Source organism: Acartia tonsa, chromosome 4, assembly GCF_053477335.1.
Source record: "Acartia tonsa isolate MP-2025a chromosome 4, ASM5347733v1, whole genome shotgun sequence".
Taxonomy (NCBI): domain Eukaryota; kingdom Metazoa; phylum Arthropoda; class Copepoda; order Calanoida; family Acartiidae; genus Acartia; species Acartia tonsa.
Genome location: NC_137263.1, coordinates 8,453,875 through 8,480,340, shown reverse-complemented (window position 1 = coordinate 8,480,340; position 26,466 = coordinate 8,453,875). Strand labels below are relative to the sequence as shown.

The window sequence follows — 26,466 nt, the reverse complement described above, 5'->3', positions numbered from 1 at the left end:
GTTACCTAGATCTTAAGCTTCAGACGGACAGACGGACAGACGGACAGACAGACGGACAGACATCGTTCTACTTTGTATTATAGATAACAGATACAAATATCATAGTTAAATATTTTGTGAATTAACTTACATTAAATACTTATAACAATTTTAAGTTTGTGTTTGTAAATTTTGTTTTATTTATTAAATTATATACATGCATACAAATATTTTTTTAATTCAAGTTTTTTCTTTATACAAACTAATAAGCTTTGTTTTAATAAGAATACATCAAAATTTGATTTATACAATATACATTAGTCTTTTTGATAAGCTTTTCATTATTCAAGGACAATTTAAAACACGCAGTAATAAAAAAATTATAAGAAATGTATTATATAGCTGATTATATCATAATAAATTATAAATTAAGGAAATTTTATGAACATAATTTTACCAACATATCTCAGTTAAATAGTAGCTGTGCTACTTATAAAATTGCATTGGTTAGATTAAAGTAAAAATACATTATAATTTTATACATAAATACATAAAATCACATTATTTTCTAATATATTATCAAACGTGTAATAAGTATCTTTAATTAAGCTAAAAATGAGTTTTAAAAATCTTTTTGAAATGAAAAATTACTTTTTTTCATCAAAAATAAGATACATAGGTATATAGTATTTACAGTATGACATTTTAGGATTGAATCTATTTACAGTAAGAAAATAAGTATTTTGGCATTTCATCAGTTCGTTTGTATGATTGTACTAAAATATTTTTTTTGTAAAGAATGATATATTCATTTTTTAAAAAAAATTAAGTTTCGAAAGCCTCAAAATAGCCCTTCAATCATTTAGTTTACCTTAATTCTTTAAACAACACATTAAAAAATATACAGGACAACAGTAAACATAGCCATAGACGTCCAAGAGGGGGGGTAATGGGGCGATTACCCCCCCCCCAAACGATTTTGGGGGTGCCGTAGGCCGTAGGGGTAAAAATTTTGGGGGGGGTAAAAAAAATTTGCGGCGCGCTTCGCGCGCCATTTTACCCCCCCCCAAAAAAAAACGAATTACCCCCCCCAAAATAAAAAGCTTGGAGGCCCCTGAACATAGCGGCTTTTTGCAGCTGCCATTTCAAGACTTTTTTAAAGGTAAAAAATATTGTTTAATATGTTTTAACTGGGGGAATTTAGAGCCACCATTTCAGGTATTACAACTTTACCACCTTCTAGTTTCTCATCACTTTTTTCTTCTTTCATCTAAAAATAGTGAAAAATTAGTTTTTAATTTGTGTATAAAATCTTCTAAAAACAGAAGTCGATTTTTTACCGAATGAAAAAAATCTAAACAGGGATGACAAGATCTAAAAGCAACGAAGCTTACAATTTAAAACAACTTACTAAAATATATATAAATCAATATCCAATAGACGGAGAGGCAAACAAAAGTAAAAGTGGGATAGATTTTACTTACGGAAATCTTTGTTAGAAAAATACGAACAGACAAAATAATATTGTTTGAGGTAGAAATTACTTTGTATTATGTATAAAAAAACAAGTATTTTTACATTGCATCATCAAATACCAGCACTCCGTTATCAAATAAATTTGAATGTAATATAAATATTAATCATTGTGAAGCTAGCTAAAAGGTAGCTTAATTCTTTTGTCATTGTTCCCTTCATCCCTGCGATTAAAATAACCAGATCGTCAAAAGTAGACACTCCGAATCCTCTAGATTACAAAACCTTCCTACAACCGCTTTTTTGTACACACAGTGCATAAAAAAAGAGAGAGAGGTAAAATCAACCCAGTTAGAAATGTCACATTTATCAATGACTAAAAGGTGTTTCCTTAAGGAAAGTTGTGGCATTGCCATTCTAGAGGTAATAGATACCTACGTTCCTAAAGGCCTCTTAGTTACACACAGACAAACAGATACACACACACACAGCTAGACATCCTTTTACATAAGGATGAACAACATTATTGTAAACCTTTACCTGTAATCGTTTATAGTCAGTGTTGAAGAAGAAGAAGAAAATAGCAATCAGAGTTATCATGTAAACATTTATAAATATCAGATAATTTGTGTAATCTTTTGGCATCATATGTCCCTCAACACTTGATCCTGAAAATATAGAATTAATGGAGGGTTGTTGATTATTGTTATCAGGGATCTAAAGGGATAAGACAATGGCCAATACGTTTATGTAAATCTCCAATGATGATGCACAAAATTACCCCTTTTGTAAATTAAAATTAGTGAATGAAACGTTTGAACAATCAACTTAATAAAGCTTAAGCAACTAATCAAAATTCACTGAAGTCCTCAAAAATGTTTGCCAACGAATAAGAATTCGTTGTTTTGAAACTTTGGGGACTAGTATAAAAAACAGTCCATTGTCCCATTATTAGTAGCGAAGCTACTCTATAATTCGAAATGTCCGTCCGTCTGTCCGTCCGTCCGTCTAAGACAAAGTGGGGGAAACGTAATTTTCTCGGCTCCTATAAAAGATAGACAGCTGAAATTTTTAGTAAAGATTCTTATAACATATGCCCATCTAATCTATACATTGTTTTGTCCATCCGTCTGTTATTTGGGGTGCTAGATCGGTTCCTACATTTTCATGTTTTTCTGATTTTCTCAACTCCTTTTTAAAATAATGGGCTGAAATTTTCAGCGATTGCTTAAATTAACATTTTACATTTTTTCTTAAGTTTTATTACGATTTTTATATTAATAGGGGTGCTAGATCGATTCCTAGATTTTTAGGTTTTCTATTGTTTTCTCAATTCCTTTTCAGGATTTGCGGCTGAAATTATCAGGGATTGAATATGCTCATATTCTACATATTTCCATCAAGTTTCATTAAGATTTGTTTATAAATTGTGGTGCTAGAATGATTCCTAGATTTTTAAATTTTCGTGATTTAAAGGTTGCGTGATTTTGGCGTTTTCGTCATTTCCCTTTTTTATCAAATATATAGGATGACACTGGTATATTGTAAATACATTCATAATTTCTGAGCGTTGCTACTTATGGATGCTGTCATCCTTGTTATGTATTATTAGTATGCTTGAAAAATGGACGCAAGTAAAATTTAAATTGGGAAGACCTACGCTTCTTTCCCCTCAGTTTCCCAAGATTGAAGGAAATACAATCGAAAATTTATTGCACTGCACTTGACATAACAGCAGAAGGAACAAATTTCCAAATATAATGAGAGAAAAAATAAGTCTCCAAGGCCATAGAAATAACGAGAAAGCATTGTTGGAAGAGGTGAACTCTAGAAGCATTTTTTTCAAAAAAGGCATAAAAAATGCTTGCCTGAACCATGTGGAATACAAGTTTGAATTTCCAATTCATTTGCATCCAGAGGATTTTCAAATAAATTCTCCACGAACATCAACAAAACTCCCTAAAAGTGAATAATACGTAAGAAACCATACATCTAAAATAGTACATAAATTTATATAAAGCCTAAACTTATTATAGTTTAATTTCTCTTAGCCTTTTTAATTATCAAAATTACTAAGTATTTTTATTTCTTAAAATAAAATTATATGTCGATCATTAGGAACCCGGTATTAGTGTCTTAGAAATTATCTTAGTGACGTAACTAAAAACGAGGGATTAGAGGGGAGGTGGGAAAGGTAACCCCTAAAAAAGAGATGGATAATAGAGGTGATTGATAATTGATAATTGATAAAGAAAATGTAGGAAATAATTTATACTCTCTGTACTTTCTACCATAGATTAATTAATTTGTATTTTCTAGACAAGGATGACAACATCCATAAAAACGAAGCACAAAAATCAGAAGGTAGAACAAACGCACAATAGCTAGAGTGTCAGAACTTAATAAGCAGAATATTAATTTTGAAGTCTAAATGAAATTGCACATAAATTTGTTGCAAAATTGCGTAAATATAGCATACAGTAAAAGGACATACTTCCGTGCAAAATTTGAAATCAATAGTATAATTCTAATATGTCTAATAAATGTTGTCAAAAAAAGGTTGAAAAAAGTCCGCATATTTGATTAAATTTTTCTTAAAATCCGCATATTATGTTGATATAAACTATAATATATTATCACTAGCAGTAACATCACTAGAAGCTTTTAGGGTGGTAAGGGGGAAAGTTCATTCTTCCAATTTTCAATTTAAGTTTTAAAACAAAGAAGTAAAATTGCAGAGATGGTACTTTTTTTCTAGGTGTTATTTTTTTTGGAGAGTGGAGAGCCCTCTTCCTAAATAATTATAAACTTCTCTATACCTATAATAAGCTTCACTGTAAAGAAGAACCCTTTATGTTCAGCGGTTAACAAGATCCGTTGCTACAGTCAAAAAAAGCTTAGCTTACTAATTTATATAATAGGATATAATAAAGTAACAGGATGTCTGTTTGTCTGTCTCTTTGTTTGTTTGTTTCCTCCTCAAGTGCCCCAAGAGGCCTCTAAGGCGTAGCCGCTAGTAATAGGATACAGTAACAAAATGCTAATCCTTATATCAAAGTAAAAGAATGTTTGTGTGTGTGTGTCTATTTATATGGAAGGATCTTCCTAACTAATATGCTTCTCCTTTGCAGGGACATAGGTCATAGGTCATGGGAAGGTTTTTAACTATTTTAGGATAGGGTACCTGCACCCTCACGCGCTTAGAAAAAAAACCACCAACATTTTTTAAATTTTTTTCTTTTAAAACTAAATTGTCCTTTTAAGTATATCTGTCAGACAGACAGACAATAAATATATGGAGCAGATCTGTATAAATATAAGGTATCTTGACTAATACTTACAGCTGGCTATCTAAAAAAGCAGTCGTGAAAATAACATTTCTCCAACAATAAGGTTTTTTAAGCATGACCGACAGTCAGACAGACAAAATAATGTATAGAGTAGATGCAGGGGGGGGGGGGAAGGGGTGATTACTTGAGGGCACCCTCAAATTTTGGAAGTCGTTAAGTAGATGCACATATATCTTGGGTATAGTCCCTTTCATGACAATGCCTCTTAAGGGACGTTTCTTGGTATTTTCACAGTAGATTTTATCCTATTTCTAGCCACTGCGGGGGGGGGGGGGCTCTATCCATGCAGGGCCATTTTCCTAACCCTGCAGGGCAATCACCTAACCTAACCTAAAATAATCCATCAAAAGCCACTGTAAAAAAAAATACATTAAAACACCTCTTAAAAGACCTTTTCACTTAAAATTTCAGTTGTCTTTCTTCAATAGCAGCCAAAAAACACACAAAGCATGTTTTAAATGGACGTACTGACTTTCTGTTAACAATGATAGAGTTGCTTTCTAAATTATACCTAACTGTCATAGGAATCATCATGAAGAGTTTGAAATTGATAGGATAATTCTAACATGTCTTGTTTAATAATCTAAAATCAATTAATAATTTTATCTAATTTCAATTTCAATTTATCTATGAAATAAATGTAAAGCTGTACAGGTTAAGGCTACTATCTGACTCAATACATTTCTTTTTCTCCTCTTTTTAGCAACCGAATGAAAGTAATTCTTTTCAATTCCAGATAATTATAAGAATTGGTAACATTTGCTTAGATATTTATTTTATAAAAACATAGCAAAAAAAATAATAACCGTATTATAATACAGGTATTAAATATTTATATACAAACAATAAAATTGAATATGAATAAAAATTAAGGATAGATCAATCAAATAATAATTATGTACAGTGTCAAAGGACTAAACAATCTTGTGAGAGGTAATATAACTTATGCATTTTAAAAAGATATTTGTTAAATAGACTGATTATTTAAAGACATATTTGTTAAATATGTTGCTCTACTGGATATCATTACCCTTGTTAGAATGTACCATTCATAATAAAGAAGGTTATTTTTTAATGGCAAAACTGTTTAAGCTAGCTTTTTTAACAATTACGTTCAAATTCCGTTAAATTTATTGATATAAATAATCTAATAATTGATTGTTTTGTTTTTATTCGTAATTGTCTTTTTTATATATACATTATTATGCTTAATTAAACATTTCTGATAAACATCTCATTATATTTAAAGAAAAATTAGCTGTCTCTAAATTTAATATAGAAATAAAATTATTATGGAAAATCAATTGATTTTTCATGGTAACAGTTATAAGTTATAAAATACAGACGAATTCATAGATGTAATCTTGAAAAGATAGCTTTAATTTAAAATGATAAATATGCGTTATTTTTACCAAAAACTAGACAAAACCCTTTTTTGTTGTTGTTGATAGCAATATCTTATTTCTTTACTCTCGTTTATATATAGTTTTAACCTAATATCTTTTGATTTAATTGTTATTGGTTAAAAATTTTGACTAAAAAGCTGGCTTAAAAAATAGCTCATATGTGATAAAATATATAGCATTTTGCGCTAACTTATGATGGGTTTATACAATAAGTATAATTATAAAAGCAAATATTTGAAAATTATTTAAAATCATTCAATGTTTAATGTAAGATTAAGCCAATTATTAATCTCGAAATTACATATAGGTTTTTTATTATTTTGCTAAATAATCTATAAAATATTTACACATTGTAAGTCAACTCTTGAGTTATGTAAGAAGTACAATATCAGGTGATAGATCTTATTTCAATTTTGAAAGATAATTTTATAAAAAAAAATAAAAAAAAGTTGATTTTGTTTTTTAAAAGTGAGCAAAAATAATGTAGAATTTTTAGAAATATTTTTAATATTTTTTAAAAGCACAAAAAATCTTGATTTCAGGCCTATATTAACAATTCTTAAAAATCCTAGTAGTATCGACACATCCTATTTTTTTTACGTCACTAAGATAATTTCTAAGACACTAATACCGGGTTCATCATTAGACTATGATGTTTACATGGCAAGAAATTTAAAAATTAGGGGGAAATAAAACACTTAAATAGGTGATGATAGAGAAAAAAATTTGAACCAAACCTGCAAAGCTGACGAAAGATAGCAAAGTCCCGTGACTATGCTCTCACACAAAGGAAATGTGCACTCCACACTGAGCTCCAACATGACAGGGTAGATGCCCAGAGAGAATACACCCAGGACCAGACAGGATGTGAGTACCAGCTCCTCACGACCTGGCTGGATAAGCACCCAGGTAATCAGGCCCAGGATAACCACTGCGGGAACACAAGAGGCCTAAATATATACTATATAAGTTCAATGTAAGTAAATTAACAAAATAATAGATGAAAACACCAAAAAAAAAGTGTAATTTTAAACGTGTGTTTATAAGACATTTATATCAATTCTGTAGTAAACTGTAATGTTTAATTAAAACATATGCAATAAACTTTAACATTAACATATCATGATTAGAAATAATAACCAATAAAAATTGCAAAATGAATACCTTAGCTATCGGAGTTAGTTTGCCAGTTTTGAAAGCTAGAAAACCAATTGGAAAAGATGCGAGGAATCCTGCAACAATAATTCCTGAAGCCGATAATCCTGCCAGTTGGTCAGAGTAGCCGCGGGAACATAAGATCTAAGACAAGAAAGGCCATTTGTTTATTTATAGTTATAGATGTATTACAATAATACGATATAATTTCCCAAAACCTAGCTTTATCCTATTCATAGCTTACTTGTTTTATATTAAGAAATGCGACTTATTATGTGAATGAAATGGAATAACTGCCCATCCGTACTAAAATCTTGCTGACCAATAATGTAGCCTTCACTGTTTCCTATTGGCTGATTTAGAGTTAATTTATCTGATTCAGCTAAATACAGGGTCAAATTAAGTAATATTTTTGTTCTATTAAAAAAACACCCTATTGTTAGTTATACTTACATATGTATACCTGTTCAAGTTTAGTTTGTAGTGTAGATATGTATCCCATAGCCCCACCAAGAAACAGAAAAATTATCAAAAACGGAAAATTTCTCGTCAACTTCCAAATTGTGGCCACAAAATTTCTTTTCTTGGCAAATACGGCCGAGGCGGCGCTCGATGACGGTGGGGTTGGCGGCAAAGAGCTGCGCACTCCACAAATTGTCAGGAAAAAACCTGGGAGGGACGGCAGGAACCAGACAAGGTTGAGCATAGGGATGGCTGCAGGACTTTGCACCAGGAAAGGTGTCAGTGTCTGTCCAAGAACAAGGCCGAGAGGATTGGACATTCCGAGAATCAAGGTCGCCATGCCACGCTCAGAGTCCCCGAACCAGTTCTGGCTGATCTTGGTGGGGACACAAGAGATGAAGGGACACCCCATGCCTGTCAAGGCCTGACCAAATACTGTCAACACATAGGCTGTGTGCTTATCCCACCATACCTGAAACAAGTGTTAAATTTGAAGCAACTTATAATGCCCATAAAAAATGACGTTATAAAATACAAATATATAATAATAGGCCAGTATACATTTTAACATTGGACAATTAAAATGTATACTGACCTAACATATGACGTAATTTTTTATAGGCACAGTAAGCACCTTCGTTTAATTTTTTTGCTTTTTGAATTAGTGTCGGTCCGTACTTCCGTTCGTCTGAACGACCTTCTGTAACAAATAACTCTAATCGTTCATTTAGGGATGTTAGAATTTTTCGTTCTGATTTAACTGTTAAAAATCACGAAACCTCTTGCTTTTAAAAAGACTAAACTATAACATGGCCCTGATATTACCTGTCCTAACAGTTGAGGTAGAGTAGCTGTACAACAGATAGCTCCTCCCACAGCGGTCAACCAGGCACCAACCAGCAGGCCGAAGCGCAGGCCATACTTATCAACAAGATACACAGCCAACAAACAGAAAGGAATGCACAGACCATATGATAAAGTTGGAATAAGGTCTACCTAAAAGAAACTATGTTGAAACAAGAACAAAAAAATATACTGGAAAGTCATTTTCGATCTAGTAAAAAAACGAAACCGATTAAAATTTTTCGCATACTGAAAAATCATGTATCTTATAGACAATTTTCAGGAATAATCAAATAAATGTGATCAAGTTAATGGCCCGGGCCAACAAAACTACTATTATTTATCCAATAACACTAAAGACCCTCGTTCAAAGAAAACAAGGATGTCAACATCCATAAGTAGCGAAGCTCAAAAACTATAAATAGACAACTGGAAATGATCTATAGAGTATGTAATAAAAACTTCAATAACAAAAATCACGAAACCTTTTAAAATGTATATTGTATAATGTTTTTTTTGAAGCATTAAGCTAATAAGAAAAAACGTTAAAATCTAAAATTCGATTTAGCACCCCAAAAAAAAGTAAGTCTTTAAAAAACTTGGTCAAAATATGAAGAATGTTGACTTAATTAATCACTAAAAAATCCAACCGTTTATCTTAAACAGGAGTTAAGAAAATCACAAAAACTTGAAAAACTAGGAATCGATCTAGCACCCTAACCAATAAAGGTATCTTAATAAAAATAGGTGGAATTATGTATAAAGTAAACTTGTTCAATCCCTGAAAATTTCAACTGTCTACCTTGTATAGGGATTGAAAAAATCATGAAAACTTAAAAATCTAGGAATCGATCTAGCACCCCAACCAATAAAGGCATCTAAATAAAACTTAATCGAAATATGTAAAATCTAAATTTATTCAATTCCTGAAAATTCAAGCCATTTATTTTGAACAGGAATTGAGAAAATTACAAAAACGTAAAAATCTAGGAATCGATCTAGCACCCCAATTAACAGACAGACGGACAAAACAATGTATAGATTAGATGGGCATATGTCATATGAATCTTCACTAAAAATTTCAGCTGTCTATCTTGAATAGGAGCCGAGAAAATCACGTTTCCCCCGTAGCGTTACGGACGGACTGACTGACGGACGGACGGACGGACGGACATAGTGAATTATAGAGTAGCTTCGCTACTAAAAATATTTAAAACAAGGCTTTTAATGCACGTATATAAATACCTCTGGCCCGGATTTCTCGTAGAACTCAGCTGCCTGCTTCGCCACTGAAGCAAATGCGATCCAGTGACTGTAGTTGGCCAGGTTCAATAGGGTCACAGCTATTAGTAGGATCCAGCGGGAACCATACAAACGGTATTCAACCTAATTAATTAAAAACTTAAAATTAGATAATTTAATTATTTACACAAAAAGCTTCACTGTAAAGAAAATATCAATCGTCTCTTTTAATATTTCATAGTTTAAAATACGATTTAAAAGAAAGCTTTTGATAAAAAAAATACAGATTAATTGACACAGGTAAAACAGTTAGGGAGTTGAATCCATTTTTATAGAAGCAGAACTATAATCTATGATTATGGTTTCGACCCTTTAAAACTGTAATCTACCCTTCCACTTTCCCCTCTCTTGGTGAAGATATCTTCAACGCCGATACGATTTTTGAAATATAAGATTCCACTTTCAATAGAGGCGAAACTGAAATCATATATTCATGTTTACATATCAGCGTATTCATAAACATTGATTTCCTTATTTATATCGACATAATAGTAATGTATCATTCTACTTTCAATAGAGACAAAACTGGAATGATACATTCAAGATAACATATCATATATTTAAATCGACATGGTAGAAATGGTACATATTAGTTAGTTTTTTTTATATTTTTATTAGTTTGAAGTTTTTAAGAAAAAAAGGACCTAAAAATAAAGGTTGCTAACACTTAACAATCAGGCCCATTTCCGGACCTTAATCGTTCAACGCCCCCCCCCCATATCATCTGGGCTCCTATTAGAGTTAGATGGCAAAAAAAATTGTGCATGTTCCCTGTTAAATAATAAATTTCCGACTTTAAGTCATTTTTCGCTTACTTCACCCTTTCATTTAACAACTTTATTTTTTAAGGTCAATTAAAATGTTAAATGGATGTAATTTCCTTATTTTTGAAGCTAGAACAATTTATTCAGAAAATGTTTATCTTAAAGTAAAATTTATTTTAGAAATCTCAAAACATAAATTTTCTTATTCATTGGCTAAACAACTTTGGAGACATTTACTGAATTTTGATTGGTTGGTTTAACCACTACTATCATACAAAGTTGAACGATGTCTGCCTGTCTGTCTGTCCGTCCATCCATCTGTCCCTTAAGATCTCGGTAACAACTGAACTGATCAGATTCTACTCTTCAGGGTATATACCTATTGGTCCTGTTGTGGTTTTAAGCTATTTTCTTGGGAGGTGGGACAACCCCAACCCCCCCAAAAATGAAAATTCCCCCCCCAAAAAAAAAAAAAGTTCTGGTGATGCCCATATATTATGGGCGCAGCACCAGAATTTTTTTTTATATTTTTTTTAAAATTACCTCATGGGGCAAAGCCCCTAGAGGCTAGGGGCGAAGCCGCTAGTACTTAATAACCTAACCATTCAAAATCCAATAAAAGTCCCCAAAGTTGTTAAGCCAACCAATAAGAAAACGTTATCGTAAAACTTGTAATAAACAGTCCATTGTCCACCTCTCTCTCTGCTAGTTCCCAAAGTTTTATAATAACATTTTCATTTTTGTTTGCTTAACATCTTTGGGGACTTTTACTGAATTTTAATTGGTTAGTTTAGTGTCGAAATGTTTCAACCACTGATGGCAAATTACAGTAGGGGTATTTTTGGGAGTGTACATCCATTTATCGGCTATTGTCTTATCCCTTTAGATCCCTGGTGGTGATAAACTTGAATTAAAGTACCTAGAGGTTTTGGACCAGCTAAGAAGGTAATTTTAGTCCAATGTTCCCTACCTCCCTGGGTACAATTAAAGTTGTCTACAGGGAGGGAAAAAGGGACGAAAAATTAAATAAATTCTGTCTATAATAACATGAGAAGACATAATGAGAAGGACAGTAGCACCCTGTAATCATTATCAGAATTCTTGAATGTCCATTTAAAACATTTCACAAAGCTTTTTATATTAAGAGTTATAACAATATAAATTGATAAGATACATACAAAATGTTATTGCTTCTAAGCGACATTTTCTACAAAAAGGGTTGGTAGAAGTCTGTATGTCTAAAAAAAATCCCTCTTATGGTTTGCAGGTTTCTATAACTATGTCTTTTTAATATATTAACTCTCAGCAAAATAAGGGAGGGTTTAAATTTCAGTAGTACCCAAAGTTTTATAAACATTTGTTGGATTTATAAATTTGTTTACTTTTATTTAATCTTAATTGGTTGATGAAAACTGGCATTGTCAAAACTAAACAGCCAAGATTAGTTGTTTATTGCATCTGTTTTTCCAGTTTTGTTAGACCCGAAGGGGCGAAGGCCCAGTCTAACAAAACTGGTGTTCATATTACAACTTTTTACTTTACTATTTGTAGAAAAATGTCTATAATATAATACAATACATGGTTTCAAGTATGGATTAGGCGGGTCTGATCCAGCAGATATTAATTGGTTTCGTAGCCATACTGGAAAATCATAAAAAATCATGGCCAGAATGATGGACAGGCAGAAAAGTGAATTGTAGAGTACCATCACATTTTATTCTTTCTTAGTATTTGTATCCAGAGAAGGAGGAGACAATTGACTGCTTATTACAATAGTACACAAAGTTTTACAATAACGTTTTCTTATTCGTAAGCTTTGGGGATTTTTACTGAATTTTGATTGGTTGATTAAATTGTGTTTATAAACGTTTGAACCACTAATTTTAATCTACAGAAGGGGTTATTTAGTGCGTCATCATTATGGATGTGCATTAATTTATTGGCCATTGTCTTATCTCTTTAGATTCCTGATATTTTTCATAATTTTATTTGTTAGCTTTGCTTAAGTGAAAGCTTTTCATTACATTAAGTTTTAAGTCTTAAGTATGTGTTATCTATATTACAAAGTAGCTTGATGTTTGTCTGTCCGTCCGTCCGTCTGTCTGAAGCTTAAGATCTCGGTAACCAATGAACAGATTGGATTCTACTCTTCAGGGTATATACCTATTGGTCCTGTGGTAGTTTTAAGCTATTTTCTTGGGAGGTAGGACATCCCAAACCCCCCCAAAAATGAAAATTTACCCCAAAAGAAAAAAATTTAAATTTTTTTTTTTATGTTTTTATATATTCTTATATTTTTTTATATTTTTTTTATATTTTTTTATGCTTTTTTATACTTTTTTATATTTAATTTTTTTTTCTTTTTAAATTTCTTTTCTTCTTTTAAACTTTAAATATAAATATAATATAATATAAATAAATATAAAAAGTTTTAAAGAGTTATAAAATACAGAAAACAAAAAAAATGTAAAAAAAATTTTAAAATTCTCCATTGAAACTTTAGGTAAAAAAGCCCCTAGAGGCTAGGGGCAAAGCCGCTAGTCTATAATACAAAGTAGTTTGATGTCTGTCTGTCCGTCTGAAGCTTAAGATCTCAGTAACCGCTGAACCGATTGGGCTCTACTTTTCAGGGTTTATACCTTCTGGTCCTGTGATGGTTTTAAGCTATTTTCCTGGGGGGTGGGACACCCCCAATCCCTCCAAAAACTAAAAAACCACCCCCCCCCCACAAAAAAATTTATTTACATTATTTATAATGAACAGATTGGGCTCTACTTTTCTGGGAATATACCTACGGTTCCTCCGGTGGTTTTAAGCTATTTTCTTGGGAGGTGGGACATCCCAAACCCCCCCAAAAATGAAAATTTCCCCCAAAAGAAAAAAATTTAAAATTTTTTTTTATGTTTTATATATTCTTATAGTCGCTAGTCTATAATACAGGGCTCTACTTTTCAGGGTTTATACCTTCTGGTCCTGTGATGGTTTTTAACTATTTTCCTGGGGGGTGGGACCCCCCCAATCCCTCCAAAAACTAAAAAACCACCCCCCCCACAAAAAAATTTATTTACATTATTTATAAAATCTTAGTAACTGCTGAACAGATTGGGCTCTACTTTTCTGGGAATATACCTACGATTCCTCCGGTGGTTTTAAGCTATTTTCTAGGAGGGTGGGACACCCCAACCCCCCTAAAAATAAAAAAAATCCCCATTTCCAATTTTTTTTTTTTTGTAAACAAAAACCAGTAATTGGGTTGGGGGAACCCGACTGCACCATGGGGCGAAGCCCCCATGAACCCTCCCCCCCCCCCCCCCTAAAAAAATTATTGAGCTTTTTGAAATTTTATCGTCAGTCGCCCGTGGCTTGTGGTGCAGAACTATGATTCTGTTCACCGGTTGCCATGCTAGACTAATGAGGCTTATGTCTCCACTTACCCCACCTCCCACCCCTCCCTTCCTTCCTGTCCAACATAATAATATTTTACAGAAATAAATTATTTTGTTGTTGGGAGGGAGGGTACCCAAATTTTTAAAATTGATAAAAAAAAAAAATATAAAAAAAAGAGGAAATTACCAAGGAAACACCCAAATTTGTTTGGTATTTTCTTTGAAATATAAAGATATCTTAAAACTGATTGATTGGGCTTGTAAAGGAACCATTTGAGTATCTTTGGTCGAAAAAGGTCTGATTTGTGAGCATTTTTGACCAAAATGTGGCCAAATAATATTGAAACATATAAAAAGGTAGCACACTTTAAATACTCAGTCATTTATAGTAAAAATGGCTTATATAATTTTGAAGTGAAGAAAAAGGAGGAGGAGTAATAATTAATCCCTTCCTTTCTGTAAGCAGTTTAAGAAAAAATTAAGATTTGACTGATATAAGCCAAATAAGCAATGTTTTTCATTGATTACCTGTAAGTAATTTATCAAAAATAGCATAATTTGTTATATAAGCCAAATAAATAATAATTTTCATTGATTGCTTATATGCAACTAGCAGCTTCGCCCCTAGCCTCTAGGGGCTTTGCCCCAAGAGATAATAAAAAAAAGTACTACTGGTGCTGCTCATAGTCTAATGTGTTCCAAAGAAAATTATTTTTTTTGGGGGGGGGGGAATTTTCATTTTTGGGGGGGTTGGGGGTGTCCCACCCCCACAAGAAAATAGCTTAAAACCACCACATGACTAATATGTATATACCCTGAAGAGTAGAATCCAATCGGTTCAGTGGTTACCTAGATCTTAAGGAACAGACGGACAGATAATTTATCCAAAAAAAGAAGCATGATTTTGTTTATTAGCAAAATAAGCAGTAATCTTGATTGAATGCTTATAAATAAGTTATCAAAAAATAGCATGATTTGGTATATAAGACAAATAAGCAATGATTTTCATTGTTAGCCTCAAAGAAGAAAAAGTATAAGATAGAATCCATGTAGAAGATTTTGCCTAGCTAGCTTGAAAAAAATTGGAACTTTTGACAGACCCAAAAGTTCATCTAGCTTTTAGTAAAATTGCATGATTACATACATTATCTAAGTTACCAGCAATAAAGAAAGATTGATGGCCAAATTGACTTAAACCTCAGCTTTATCACCAAATGAATTTCTGTTTCTCCTAGAAATTCATGTTTATTAAAGAAAGCTTTAACTTTCAAGTTGTACCATGAAAACCTTTTGAAAAAAAACTATGTTAGAAAAGGGGTCTTCAACTACAAGACTTGCTTTTGCTGTGCTGTGGCAATGTTTACATGATTGAGATCTTCAATGAATTTCTGGGTGTCTGAATAACTGAAACAATCAATTTGCTTTGTATTTAGACACTATCCAAAAAAATTTTACTTGCTTAGATCAAATATAAATCAAAAGTTGCTTTTTGATTCAACCATATCTGGAACAAGAACTTATAGATGCTGTAGGTTGGGGCTTATTGCCATCAAACATACCAGCTTCAGGATAATTATTCCAGTTAAAGTCTTGTGAAAGTATAGTAGAACACACAGAATCTATACCTCCATATATTAAGATTCATATTCCCGCACTGTTTTTGTTTTTAAGTGGAAAGCTTTACAGTAGTTTAATATAGAAGAGAACTTTAAATAAGAAAAAGTTACTTGTAGCAAAGGCAAATTAATACCCTTAAAGGAACCATGCAAGAAATAAACCACTTTAACTGCTGAAAGACTGCCACGAGTAGACCCAATACAAAAAATTTGAAGCCTTCAGCTTCAAAAACAAAAAAGTTATAGACATTTCAAAATCATGTTTTTAGTACAATGAAAATTTTAAAAGTTTTTCATTGCTAATAATAAAATTTTCATTATTAAAATACGTCGCCTAGAAAATTATAAGCTTATTTTTGGGAGAAACTTAGGATGCCAGTAACTGATAACATTTTTACAATAAAAACACCTTTCTTTATAGTCAAAATCATTAAAAAAAATCAGTTTAATTTGCGTTGTATTGAGAGTAATGTAGCGTGAGAATGCCAGCCTTTAGGATTTCTAGCCAATCAGAAGTCTGAGTCCATGCTGAAAAACCAATCACAGCTGAGCATCTGTTTAACTTACAATAGTTTCATTTTTTCCCGCTTTGATTTTACACTTTCAAACGCAATTTAAAACAAATTTTTTAAAAGACATTTTGACTATAAAAAAGGGTGTTTTATTGTAAGAATGTTACACAGTGGGGTCTTTTGACAAAAAGCAGGACATCTAAAAAATTTTAAATCAACTTTTATCTATCCTAGGACCTAATAATGGCTGTAAGTAGACAGCTAGAAAAGAAATTCTAAAAAAATATAAATTTTTGGCGGATTTATGCCATTTTTAAAAAGGGCAGTGAAAAACTTCTTGTCAGTTTTCATGATTTTCCAGATTTTTTTACCCACTTTTTTCAAAGCAATAAAAAATGAATTTATGTTCATCTTATAAAAAAATTTTTTGGTTGAGGTACTTTTCAGATACCTGTAGAACTGTCTAATTAAAGAAAAAAATGTTTAAAAAATTTTTTGGCGTGTAAATTGACATTTTGTAAGAAAATTTCACCAAAAATATAAAGATTTTTAACCCAAAAAATCAGTTTTCTCCATTTTAACCAAAAACGGCCAGGAGGGCGGAGTTTTTGCAATAATAATATTAATATGCAACATGTATTGTGTATAAAACAGTTTTCAAGATGCTCCCAGCCGTTTTTGAGTAATTAAGCATTTTATATTGCATGACTTGAATAATTTTGTTCTTGTTAATTTCAAATTTTCCCCCGTTAGAGGGAGAAGGAGTCATTTTTGAGCCCAAAGTCATCTCTGCAATATTTTCAAACTTTTGGAGGCGGATCTTTCTTTATGTATATGTATTGGGTCTACTTATGGCAGGCTTTCAGCAGTTAAAGAGAGGTATTTCTTGCAGGGTTTCTTTAATAGTTGGTCTTCCATTTATTAAAGAATTTAATTCAAAAATTTTAATAGAAACAGATTAACCCTTAACGGTTGGGGGGGGGGGGCGTTGAATGCCCCCCCATCCGGTTTTTTCTATCTCATTTTCTGTGTGTGAAAGATAAAGAGCCAAAACTGCTGGACTTTTTAAGTATGGGTATGACACATAACTGAGAGTTGGAATTTTTTGAATATCTCCATCCTGGCGGGCACAGGATGCCAGCAAACCTGGCAGGGTCATCCAGGTAAAGAGCAAAAATATTTTTTTGACTAAAACAAAGCATTTTATCATACCAAAATACTAAAAAATCCTCTAGTAGTACATCCTATATAAAATACAGGTGTTCAAGTCACTTTCAGGTTCCAGGTATGATCCTGCAGGTCCTGATCCTCCAGGTCTCCAGAAGTCTTTAAAAGACTCCTGTGGCCGTAATTTTTGACTTAAAGACTTCAAATTTTAAACTTAAGCTTTTCTTACATGTCTACAAAAGGTATTTAAATTTCATGAAGATCCGCTGCCGTTTTCCCGCCGACCGCCGACTGCGGCGGCTGGCAGCTGCCAAGTACAGCTGCGGCCGCTGAAACTTAAATTTGATATTTCTAATGTAAAATTTACATAAAAATAAACATCTTCTGGAAAAAAAATTTTCTTCTAGCTTCAAAAATAAGAAAGTTACAGCCGTTTGAAATTTTTAAGTAAAAAAAGACCTAAAAACAAAGGTTGTTAAATAAAAGGGTGAAGGAAGCGAAAATTGACTTAGACTCATAAAAGGTCAGAAAATTTAGCCCTCTAGCTCTAATAGGATATGAGATAATAAGGGGGGGCGTTGAACCCCCCCCCCCCGACCGATTAAGGTGCGGCAAGGGGCCCGACTGTAAGGGGTTAATTACAATTTGTTACTTAGCAGTTTATTAGAAATATATAGAAAATTATAGAAATATTTATCCTACAGTCAAGAATCAGATAACCTGTAGAGTCATATATTAGCACAAGGAAAGGATATCGATTTGGTCAAACTGGTCCTATAATCCATCAACTTAAAACTTAAATCTAGCAGATAAACACCTTTGTTTATTTTTTGTTATTTATGAATCATTCCAGTAATACAGCAAAGGAATTTTTCAATCATATGATTTCTAAAAAAAAATATCTTTGTCTTAAGAAGTGCAAATTTTATCTCTTTCCTGTCAAAATTTTTACATATTTCTACGAATAACTTAGCTAAATTTTTCAACCATATGATTTCTAAAAAACTATCTTTGTCTTAAGAAGTGCAAATTTTATCTCTTTCCTGTACAAATTTTTACATATTTCTATTAATAACTTAGCTAGATTGTTAAGAATTCTATACCTTAATGTTTAAGATCAAAAAGAAACCAAATAAAACACAAAGACAAGTTGACCAAATTCAAGTCAAATCACAACTGCTGCATTGATTTCACATTAATAAGTTTTTATTTGTGTTACAAAAGTATCTAAAAGTATACTGAGCACATGTTACAGGAGCACATCTTATCTTCCTGTATTCAAAGTAGAATTGCCTTGTATATTTGTTGAATTTGGTGTTTTCACCTCAAATCTTGAAAATGAAATAAAATGAAAATGAGCAGCTAGTATTTCGTTCTCAATGGATTCTAAATGTCTCTTTGTTTTATTTGAACGCTGCATTGTCCGTTTTGATGGTAATTTTTTTTTATACTTTAAATGAGTAAATGAGAGATTACTAGGGAAATATTAAGAAGAAATAAATTGAACAAAAAAATTACAAATATATACAATTGAATTAATTAATAAACGACTTTCTTAAAATAATTTTGAATACTCATTTGATACACTTTCTAAAGTATTTTTTTTAATGAACAAAACATCTTTTATATACGCTCTTGTATGTTTTTTTTATTTAATTAAGAATATACAACGATGTTTAAATTATATATAAAATCTATGCTTTTTTTCACAATTGACATAATTTTAAAATAGTATGGTACATTTCTATTATGTCGATGTTAAAAAAGTAATGGAAGATTACAGAAACATAGATATTAAAAATGTAAACCATGATTCAAGTTTCACCTCTATTGAAAGTGGAATCTTATATTTCAAAAATCGTATTGGCATTGAAGATATCTTCACCAAGAGAGGCAAAAGTGGAATCTTACATTTCAAAAATCGTATCGGTGTTGAAGATATCTTCACCAAGAGAGGGGAAAGTGGAAGGGTAGATTATAGTTTTAGAGGGTCCAAACCATAATCATAGATTATAGTTATGCTTCTATAAAAATGGATTCAACTCCCTAACTGTAAAAGGAGATATAAACTTGTACTTTGTTTTTTAAAGGAAATATTAATAATAAAACATTCGCGGAAAACTGTATGTAATACGATGTGACAAATAACTAATAAATTACAACAAATTCGTTTTAATTGTAGAATTATAAAACAAGGATTGGGGTTAGGGTGATTTGCTTAAATTGACGCAGATATTACTTTCCCCCCTTTTATTGAATCAATACTTAAGGCAGCACTTACACTATCAAATGCAATTATTGGATTTATTGCCAGTTAAATCTGGATTCAATATATAGTTTGTTGAAATCCATATGCAGTATTAAAACATTTGCTAGACCTTTCTAAATTTCTAACTTAGCTAAAATCTATATTTACGTATGATTTAAGAAACATATATGAACTTTCATTTACAGTTTTGTAAGATTATTTGTTAACTTTATTATATTTTGTTTTTGGTAAATCAGAAAACAAACCTTTTCTTCGTTTGTGTCCATTTTTATGATTAATAAATAAAAATAGAAATATACTGTAACATTTTTTTCTGAAATATAAAATAAATTAGTTTTTCTAATGTTTTTAGTAGCGAAGCTACTTTATAATTCGAAATGTCCGTCCGTCTGTCCGTCCGTCTGAGACAAAGTGGGGGAAACGTGATTTTCTCGGCTCCTATAATAGATCGACAGCTGAAATTTTTAGTGAAGATTCTCATAACATATGTCCATCTAATCTATACATTGTTTTGTCCACCTGCCTGTTATTTGGGGTGCTAGATCGATTCCTAGATTATCATGTTTTCTTGATTTTCTTAACTCCTTTCTAAGATAATGGGCTGAAATTTTCAGGGATTGCTTAGATTTACATTCTACATAAGTTCCTTTAGCTTTATTGCGATTTATTTATTAATTGGGGTGCTAGATCGATTCCTAGATTTTTAGGCTTTCAATGGTTTTTTCGATTCCTATTCAGGATTGGCGGCTGAAATTATCAGGGATTGAATATGCTTATATACTACATATTTTTATCAAGTTTCATTAAGATGTGTCTATAAATTACGGTTCGATTCCTAGATTTTTTATTTTTGTGATTTTTAAGGTTGCGTGATTTTTACAGTTTCTTGATTTCCCTATTTTATCAAGATTAATGTTTATTGTATGACATTGCTTTATAGTAATTTTTCCCGATATCCATTCATAATTTTTGAGCTTCGCTACTTATGGATGTTGTCATCCTTGTTTTTTCTTTAAAGTTTAACTAATTAAAAAAGTTTTCTAAATAAAAAATCTTAAAAAAATTAAGCAGATACCTAATTTGTTTGTACTTTTAAAAAACAGTTTTGGTGAATAATTAAAAGTTAATTAAAATTATTAATTAAGCCACTCACCCCGCCTTCTAGACGCTATCTTCCCCCTAGGCCTTTCCTTACCCCCTGACTCCTCCTCCTATCTATGAAATTAACAAGGACAATTATGACAACAAGTTGAGCAGCAATATAAATATGAAAAAGAACAGTTTATGAGTGTAAAAGCAAATGATATTTACGTAATTTCAAGCTTTTTGTTTTTCCATTTTAAAACTGACAATAGACATCTTTCATTTTAACTGGAGCTCTCACTCTAAGGCGGTCGTTTTGAAAAGTGTACCGACAAATCATAGATATAGAGTTGCTGCGCTACTAAAATAAGGTAGTAATTATTATTTTTCATTGATTCTTCCGCCTGTTGGCGGTCAGTCTATCAACCTAATGATGAACTTACTTGTATGTTGAATCAAAACTGCAAAGTTTTCAGATAATTAAATAGATACTTAAATATCACATAAGCAAAGATTTATATACTGATTTAATTTAATTTATCCTTTTTTACTAATTTTGCATTAAATAATAGATTTCAAATTCAATTGTTTAAAAATGTCAGTGTTTTTTTCTGTAAAAAAATCATCTAGAAATTTTTTTATTTAACTGTAGGAGCATTTCTTTGGTGAATCCGATTTAACTCCATCACTATTTTACTTTCTATTTATAAATAAACAAAACAACTATCAACTAAAAGCTGTTTTACTTAAATGTTAAATCGATTGAATTTCTATTAAAATCGTATTCAAAAAGTGTTTAAGACATATTTTGTTAATTTTTCTTTTAACAAATTTTGCAACTTTTAGCATTTAAACTCAGGAAAACATTTTATTTTTTTGGAACTATTATTTTATTAAGGGTAATATAAAATGTATGATTTATTCATGAAATTAGATATACACATAAAATATGAATTTAATGCACACTGTCTATTACTAAACGTGATTTTTACACAATATTTTTAGGTCAGAAAAATATCTTTGCAGCGTGACATTATTTTTGCAAAAATAGCCTTGACGCTTTCAGATGGCAGATGAAACTTTTTTGCCAATAAAAAACTTGCATAATCATGTATTATAAAGAAAGAAGGACGTAGCAGTTGTTATATAGAGTAGATTCTTCTACAAACTCGTTGGGCTAGCATTCTACTTTTCCTTCAATTTTCTGAACGCAATGCTTTTTTATTTGTATTATTTACTATATTGACAACAATTACAACAGCGAAACGACAAAATGTGATCAGGCAAGGTTGCTAAAACAACTAAAAAACATTTGCAAGAATTTGAATAATCTAACTGTTATCTATAATAATTCATATCTAATAAACTTTGGACTTTGTTCTCACTTTTGTATAAGAGATTATAATCCATAGAAATATAATTAGAATATCATTTAAGAAAATTAGCAAAATAGCGACACTCATAAAAATATAAAAAAAATCGAATAGCATAAGATATTTTAACTTTGAAAAAACTCTTTTGTCTCTATTTGCTCCAATAATAATTATAGTTATTGTTTTTATTAAGCCAAAAATCATCATGTTTATAATGAACATACGGTATTTTATCAATAATTATAGAGTTGCTGCTCTATGCATACAATCATTTATACCTAACTGTCACAGGAACCATCATGACAAGCTTGAAATCGATAGGAGAATTAAAAATTAAATTTTTATAAGAGTGGACAGGCGACCCTAAATGAAAAAAAGCTTCGCCTTTAAAAACATAACTGAAGTTCTAAAGTATATAATCTGGGATGTTTGCACAAGATTTGAATAATATTTATTAACAAATACTTATGAATAAAGAAGATATATAAGTTATTTATTTTTTATCACCTGTGTAAACAATTTTACTTTAAATAGAAGAGTTTACGCAAAAGTATAAAAGTACATCAGAGTTTTTTTAATATTTAAAGAAAATCTTATCATCATAATTTAAGGATGTCATGTTTTATATAAAAAAGGCAAAGAAATATGTAAATGTAGCTAAATTATAGAGTAGCTAAGCTTAAATAGATAAATCTAAATTAAACAACAAAAATAAGCTTTAAAACACAATAATGAGAAATTAGAATCCTAAAACTAGTTGCTTTTTACAATGAGATTTAAGTAACTTTCTTTATAAATAAAATAATTAAAAGTTTTGCCCTAACCCAGAAAAAATACTGACACCCCCCCCCCCCCCTCCCCTAAAAAAACGGCACTGCAAATTTGTAATGTAGAACAACCGCCCTGTTAGGGCGGCCAATATTATCAGAGTAGTAACACTATCTATTGTTGACTATAAAAACTTAAATATATCACTCTTTTTTATGCATTTATAAACATCTATCTAAAGCTCTGGCTTACTTCAAACTATTTTCTTTTTTTTACTAAATCATAACATGAACAGCTGATTTTAAAATCTTTGTCTGAAATTGTGGCTACGTCCTAAATAAATACACGCACCTACACAAACCTAAATCATTTGAAATCTCGCTCAAACAATTTCTTTGTTTGACATTTCTCAGCTGAACTTACGCTTATAACTTTTATATAGAGGTTCTTTGTTTGTACGTTTGAATAAAATCACTTTTAATATAGCTTTAACATATTAAACTATAAAATAATCGGACAAAACAAAAATTATTTATAATAATAACTTGCACTAATAACTTAATTTTGTGCTTCAAAGGCAGATAATTGTTGCTAACTGCCTGATTTCGTATACAACAGCAACATAAATAAGTACATACATAACATAGTATGTATATATATTTACTAAGTATTACTACGCAAGGCAAGAGCAGCGCCGATTTGAAAGGAAGGGATACAAAAAAAACAACAACAAAAATTTTAGAAGAAAAAGCCCATCTGCGCCACTTTTGATTCCTGTGACGTCATAAAAATGAGGGAGATGAGAGGAGAAGTGGGTAAGAAAACCCCTAAAAAAAGGATGGAGAATCCCTCATTTTTATGACGTCACAGGAATCAAAAGTGGTGCAGATTGGGCTTTGTAAATTTAGAATAATTAAATAAATTTTTATTTCTAGAGAGTAAACAGAGCATTTCAATTAAATATAGACATAAGTGTACACACCTTATAGTATTGCTCTGTATCTAACATCCGACACTACACTCCTTTACTAAACTACTTAAACACCCTACAATTCACCCTCCTAGTAGTTGCTACAAGTGCGTGCGTAAATTTCCACGGATAGGATAGCAAAGAAAATTCTGCGGGGGCTTATGGATTTATTATGGGGTAGGGGTGGAGAAAGGGGTTTTAAGAGGAGGCGAAGCATTGATTAGCACGGAGAATGCATTAAATAGGAAACAGGGAGAAAGATTACACTTAAAATTTACGAATTTAGTTTCCTACTACACAACCAATATTTAAAAGCTTTAATAATCAAGGACATTCAAGGTTTCGTAGGGGGGGGGGGGGGGGTTAGTAATACCTCCACAAATTTCCCTCCACCTCCCATAAGAACTCTGAATTACAAAAAAACTTGCGCTTCGCGCCATGATTCAAACTTTATTTTTTTCTTCAAATTAGGCAAACTTTAAACATTTAATACACCAAAAAAAGATTTCACGTCCTTGTTTTCAATATCAAAATTACACACTTTAGAATTTTCGGGAATATTAATCCATTATCCTGTATCCCAGGGACAGAGGGATGATGTCAGGTGCTGGCTAACATCTTCTCTTTCTTATCAATTTCCTTATTTGCGACTAATAAAATTAAGTTAACCTAAGAAATATAGATTTAATGTAAACCTTATTTATTATACATTGATAAAATCACGTATGAAATGAATGTGCTAGGATAACAAAAACTATTGTAAGAAAAAGATTTTAAGAACTACACGAATTTCAACTTTTTATCCCATTATTTTAGCACTAAATTTTTTGAAAGTCAGCTCGTTTAATATTAACTTTGATAAGCGATGCTTTTCTACAATTAGTTAGTGGCCGACCATACGCACAAGGTGTACCTTCGACCCTGCCCTCTAGGGGAATCAACCAGAGAAAGTGGTTGGTCATCATGGCCGGGTAAAAAATAGTCCGCCAAACTTGTAATTAGACTGAACAAGATGAGGGAATGGTGGGGGGGTTCGGAGATTTAGCAATATTATTGAATCCATACCCATTAAAAAATCACAATGAATGGTCAGGAATTCTTTTAGGGGGAAGTTATTGGTGGAGCTAGAGCAACAAAAATTTGTTTTTAACTCTCTGGAATTTTTGATATTGACGCATCGCTTACAGCATTGTACCTTGTTGTAATAGAAATCACTATTAAAAAATTAGATAATTAGGATAATTATATAACATAAAAATTGTTGTCAAAAAGTGTTTTAAATGGACGTACGGACAGTCTGGTAACGTATTATAGATCTGCTACGCTTTTTAAAATTGTTAAAAGATTCATTTAGCAAAGTTTAAATTGATAATGTCTAAATAAATGAAAAGATCTAACTGTTACGGACGTACAAAAGGACCGACCCAAATAACAGAAAAGCTTTGCCTTTAGAAATATCATTAGCTTGTTGTTTCTGCGCTACTTATTTGCTGGTTTATTGCGAAGCTGAAGGAAATAGAAGTGTAAAGATAGGAACTTGGGGAAAAGAAAGAAGCCGGATACAATTATTTTTGTTACAAATCTTGGACAATATCCTAATCTGTAAAGAATTAACTTATGTGTGTGTTTTCTAAAATATCTCGCAAACGGCTGGACTGATCTTATATTTACAGATTTTTGGGGGGAATTTAAGAATTGGCCCAAAAACTGAGAAAAATGTCCTTTACTAGATAAAAGACAAAATAAGCTTCTTTTTTGGTGAAGGGGGGGGGGGGGGGTCCCCTAGAGTCTAAGGTCGATGTCTTTCTTTATGAATAACAAGATTGAAATACTTTATATCAAACTAGTCGCTGCGCTAGCATCAAAGGCTATTGAGAGGGTAAACAAGACATGGTCAGAAAATTAGCCTACAACCATTCCAAGGGTTAAAACTATTCATTCCAGTCCATAACAAAAGTTTACCTATTTTGTGACCACTTTTTTTTAGCAAATAGGAGGTGAGAATAGGAAAATAATTATTTGAACATGTAAGGTTTCGTGAAGAAATATATTATTTCTTAGGCTTTCAGAGATAGGACAATGTGGGTAAGTTAATCCCCTTTCAGAGTAGAATCGTCAAATTCTGCCTTTTGTAGCTGGTAATGGGGAGTTGTGTATAAGGTTTGATAGTTAATATAACCGGTTATATTAATATTAGTTTGATCATTGATGTTTTAAATGTAAAACTAAAATTTTTATTTAATTTCTTTTTATTAGAATTGTTTATCTACATTATCTATGAGCCCTTTTTTGGGTGGGAGGGGGGGGGGGGGGTTGGTGGTTATCGACGACTCGACATCTCCCCCTTCATTTTTATTTTAAGTTTAAGAGTTTTTTTTTAGGGAAGGGGGGATTTTTTCTAGGTGCGATTTCTCTTGAGAGGGTGGTGGTACCCTCCCCCAAATTAGTTATTAACCTTCACGAGACCTGTACAAACCTTTTACATTGTAAAAGAGAACCATAACCGTTCAGCAGAGACCCTTTGGTACAGACAAACATCCTATTATAAAGATAAAAATACTTGAAACATTGAATGACTATATACGAAA

At 31.6% G+C, this 26,466-nt stretch overlaps 1 protein-coding gene across 1 annotated transcript; it reads right to left on the bottom strand.

The window, feature by feature from the left end:
• Positions 1–800: 800 nt before the first annotated feature.
• LOC145315917 (solute carrier family 49 member A3-like) lies at positions 801–19,993 on the bottom strand. The gene is made up of 9 exons (XM_080156060.1): positions 19,930–19,993; positions 9,914–10,054; positions 8,651–8,821; positions 7,827–8,297; positions 7,373–7,507; positions 6,946–7,158; positions 3,321–3,411; positions 1,993–2,120; positions 801–1,249 (listed from the first exon to the last, which is right to left on the bottom strand). The coding sequence occupies exons 1-9, from the start codon at positions 19,948–19,950 to the stop codon at positions 1,166–1,168; spliced, it is 1,455 nt and encodes a 484-aa protein (XP_080012186.1). The 5' UTR covers positions 19,951–19,993; the 3' UTR covers positions 801–1,165.
• Between the last annotated feature and the right edge of the window lie 6,473 nt (positions 19,994–26,466).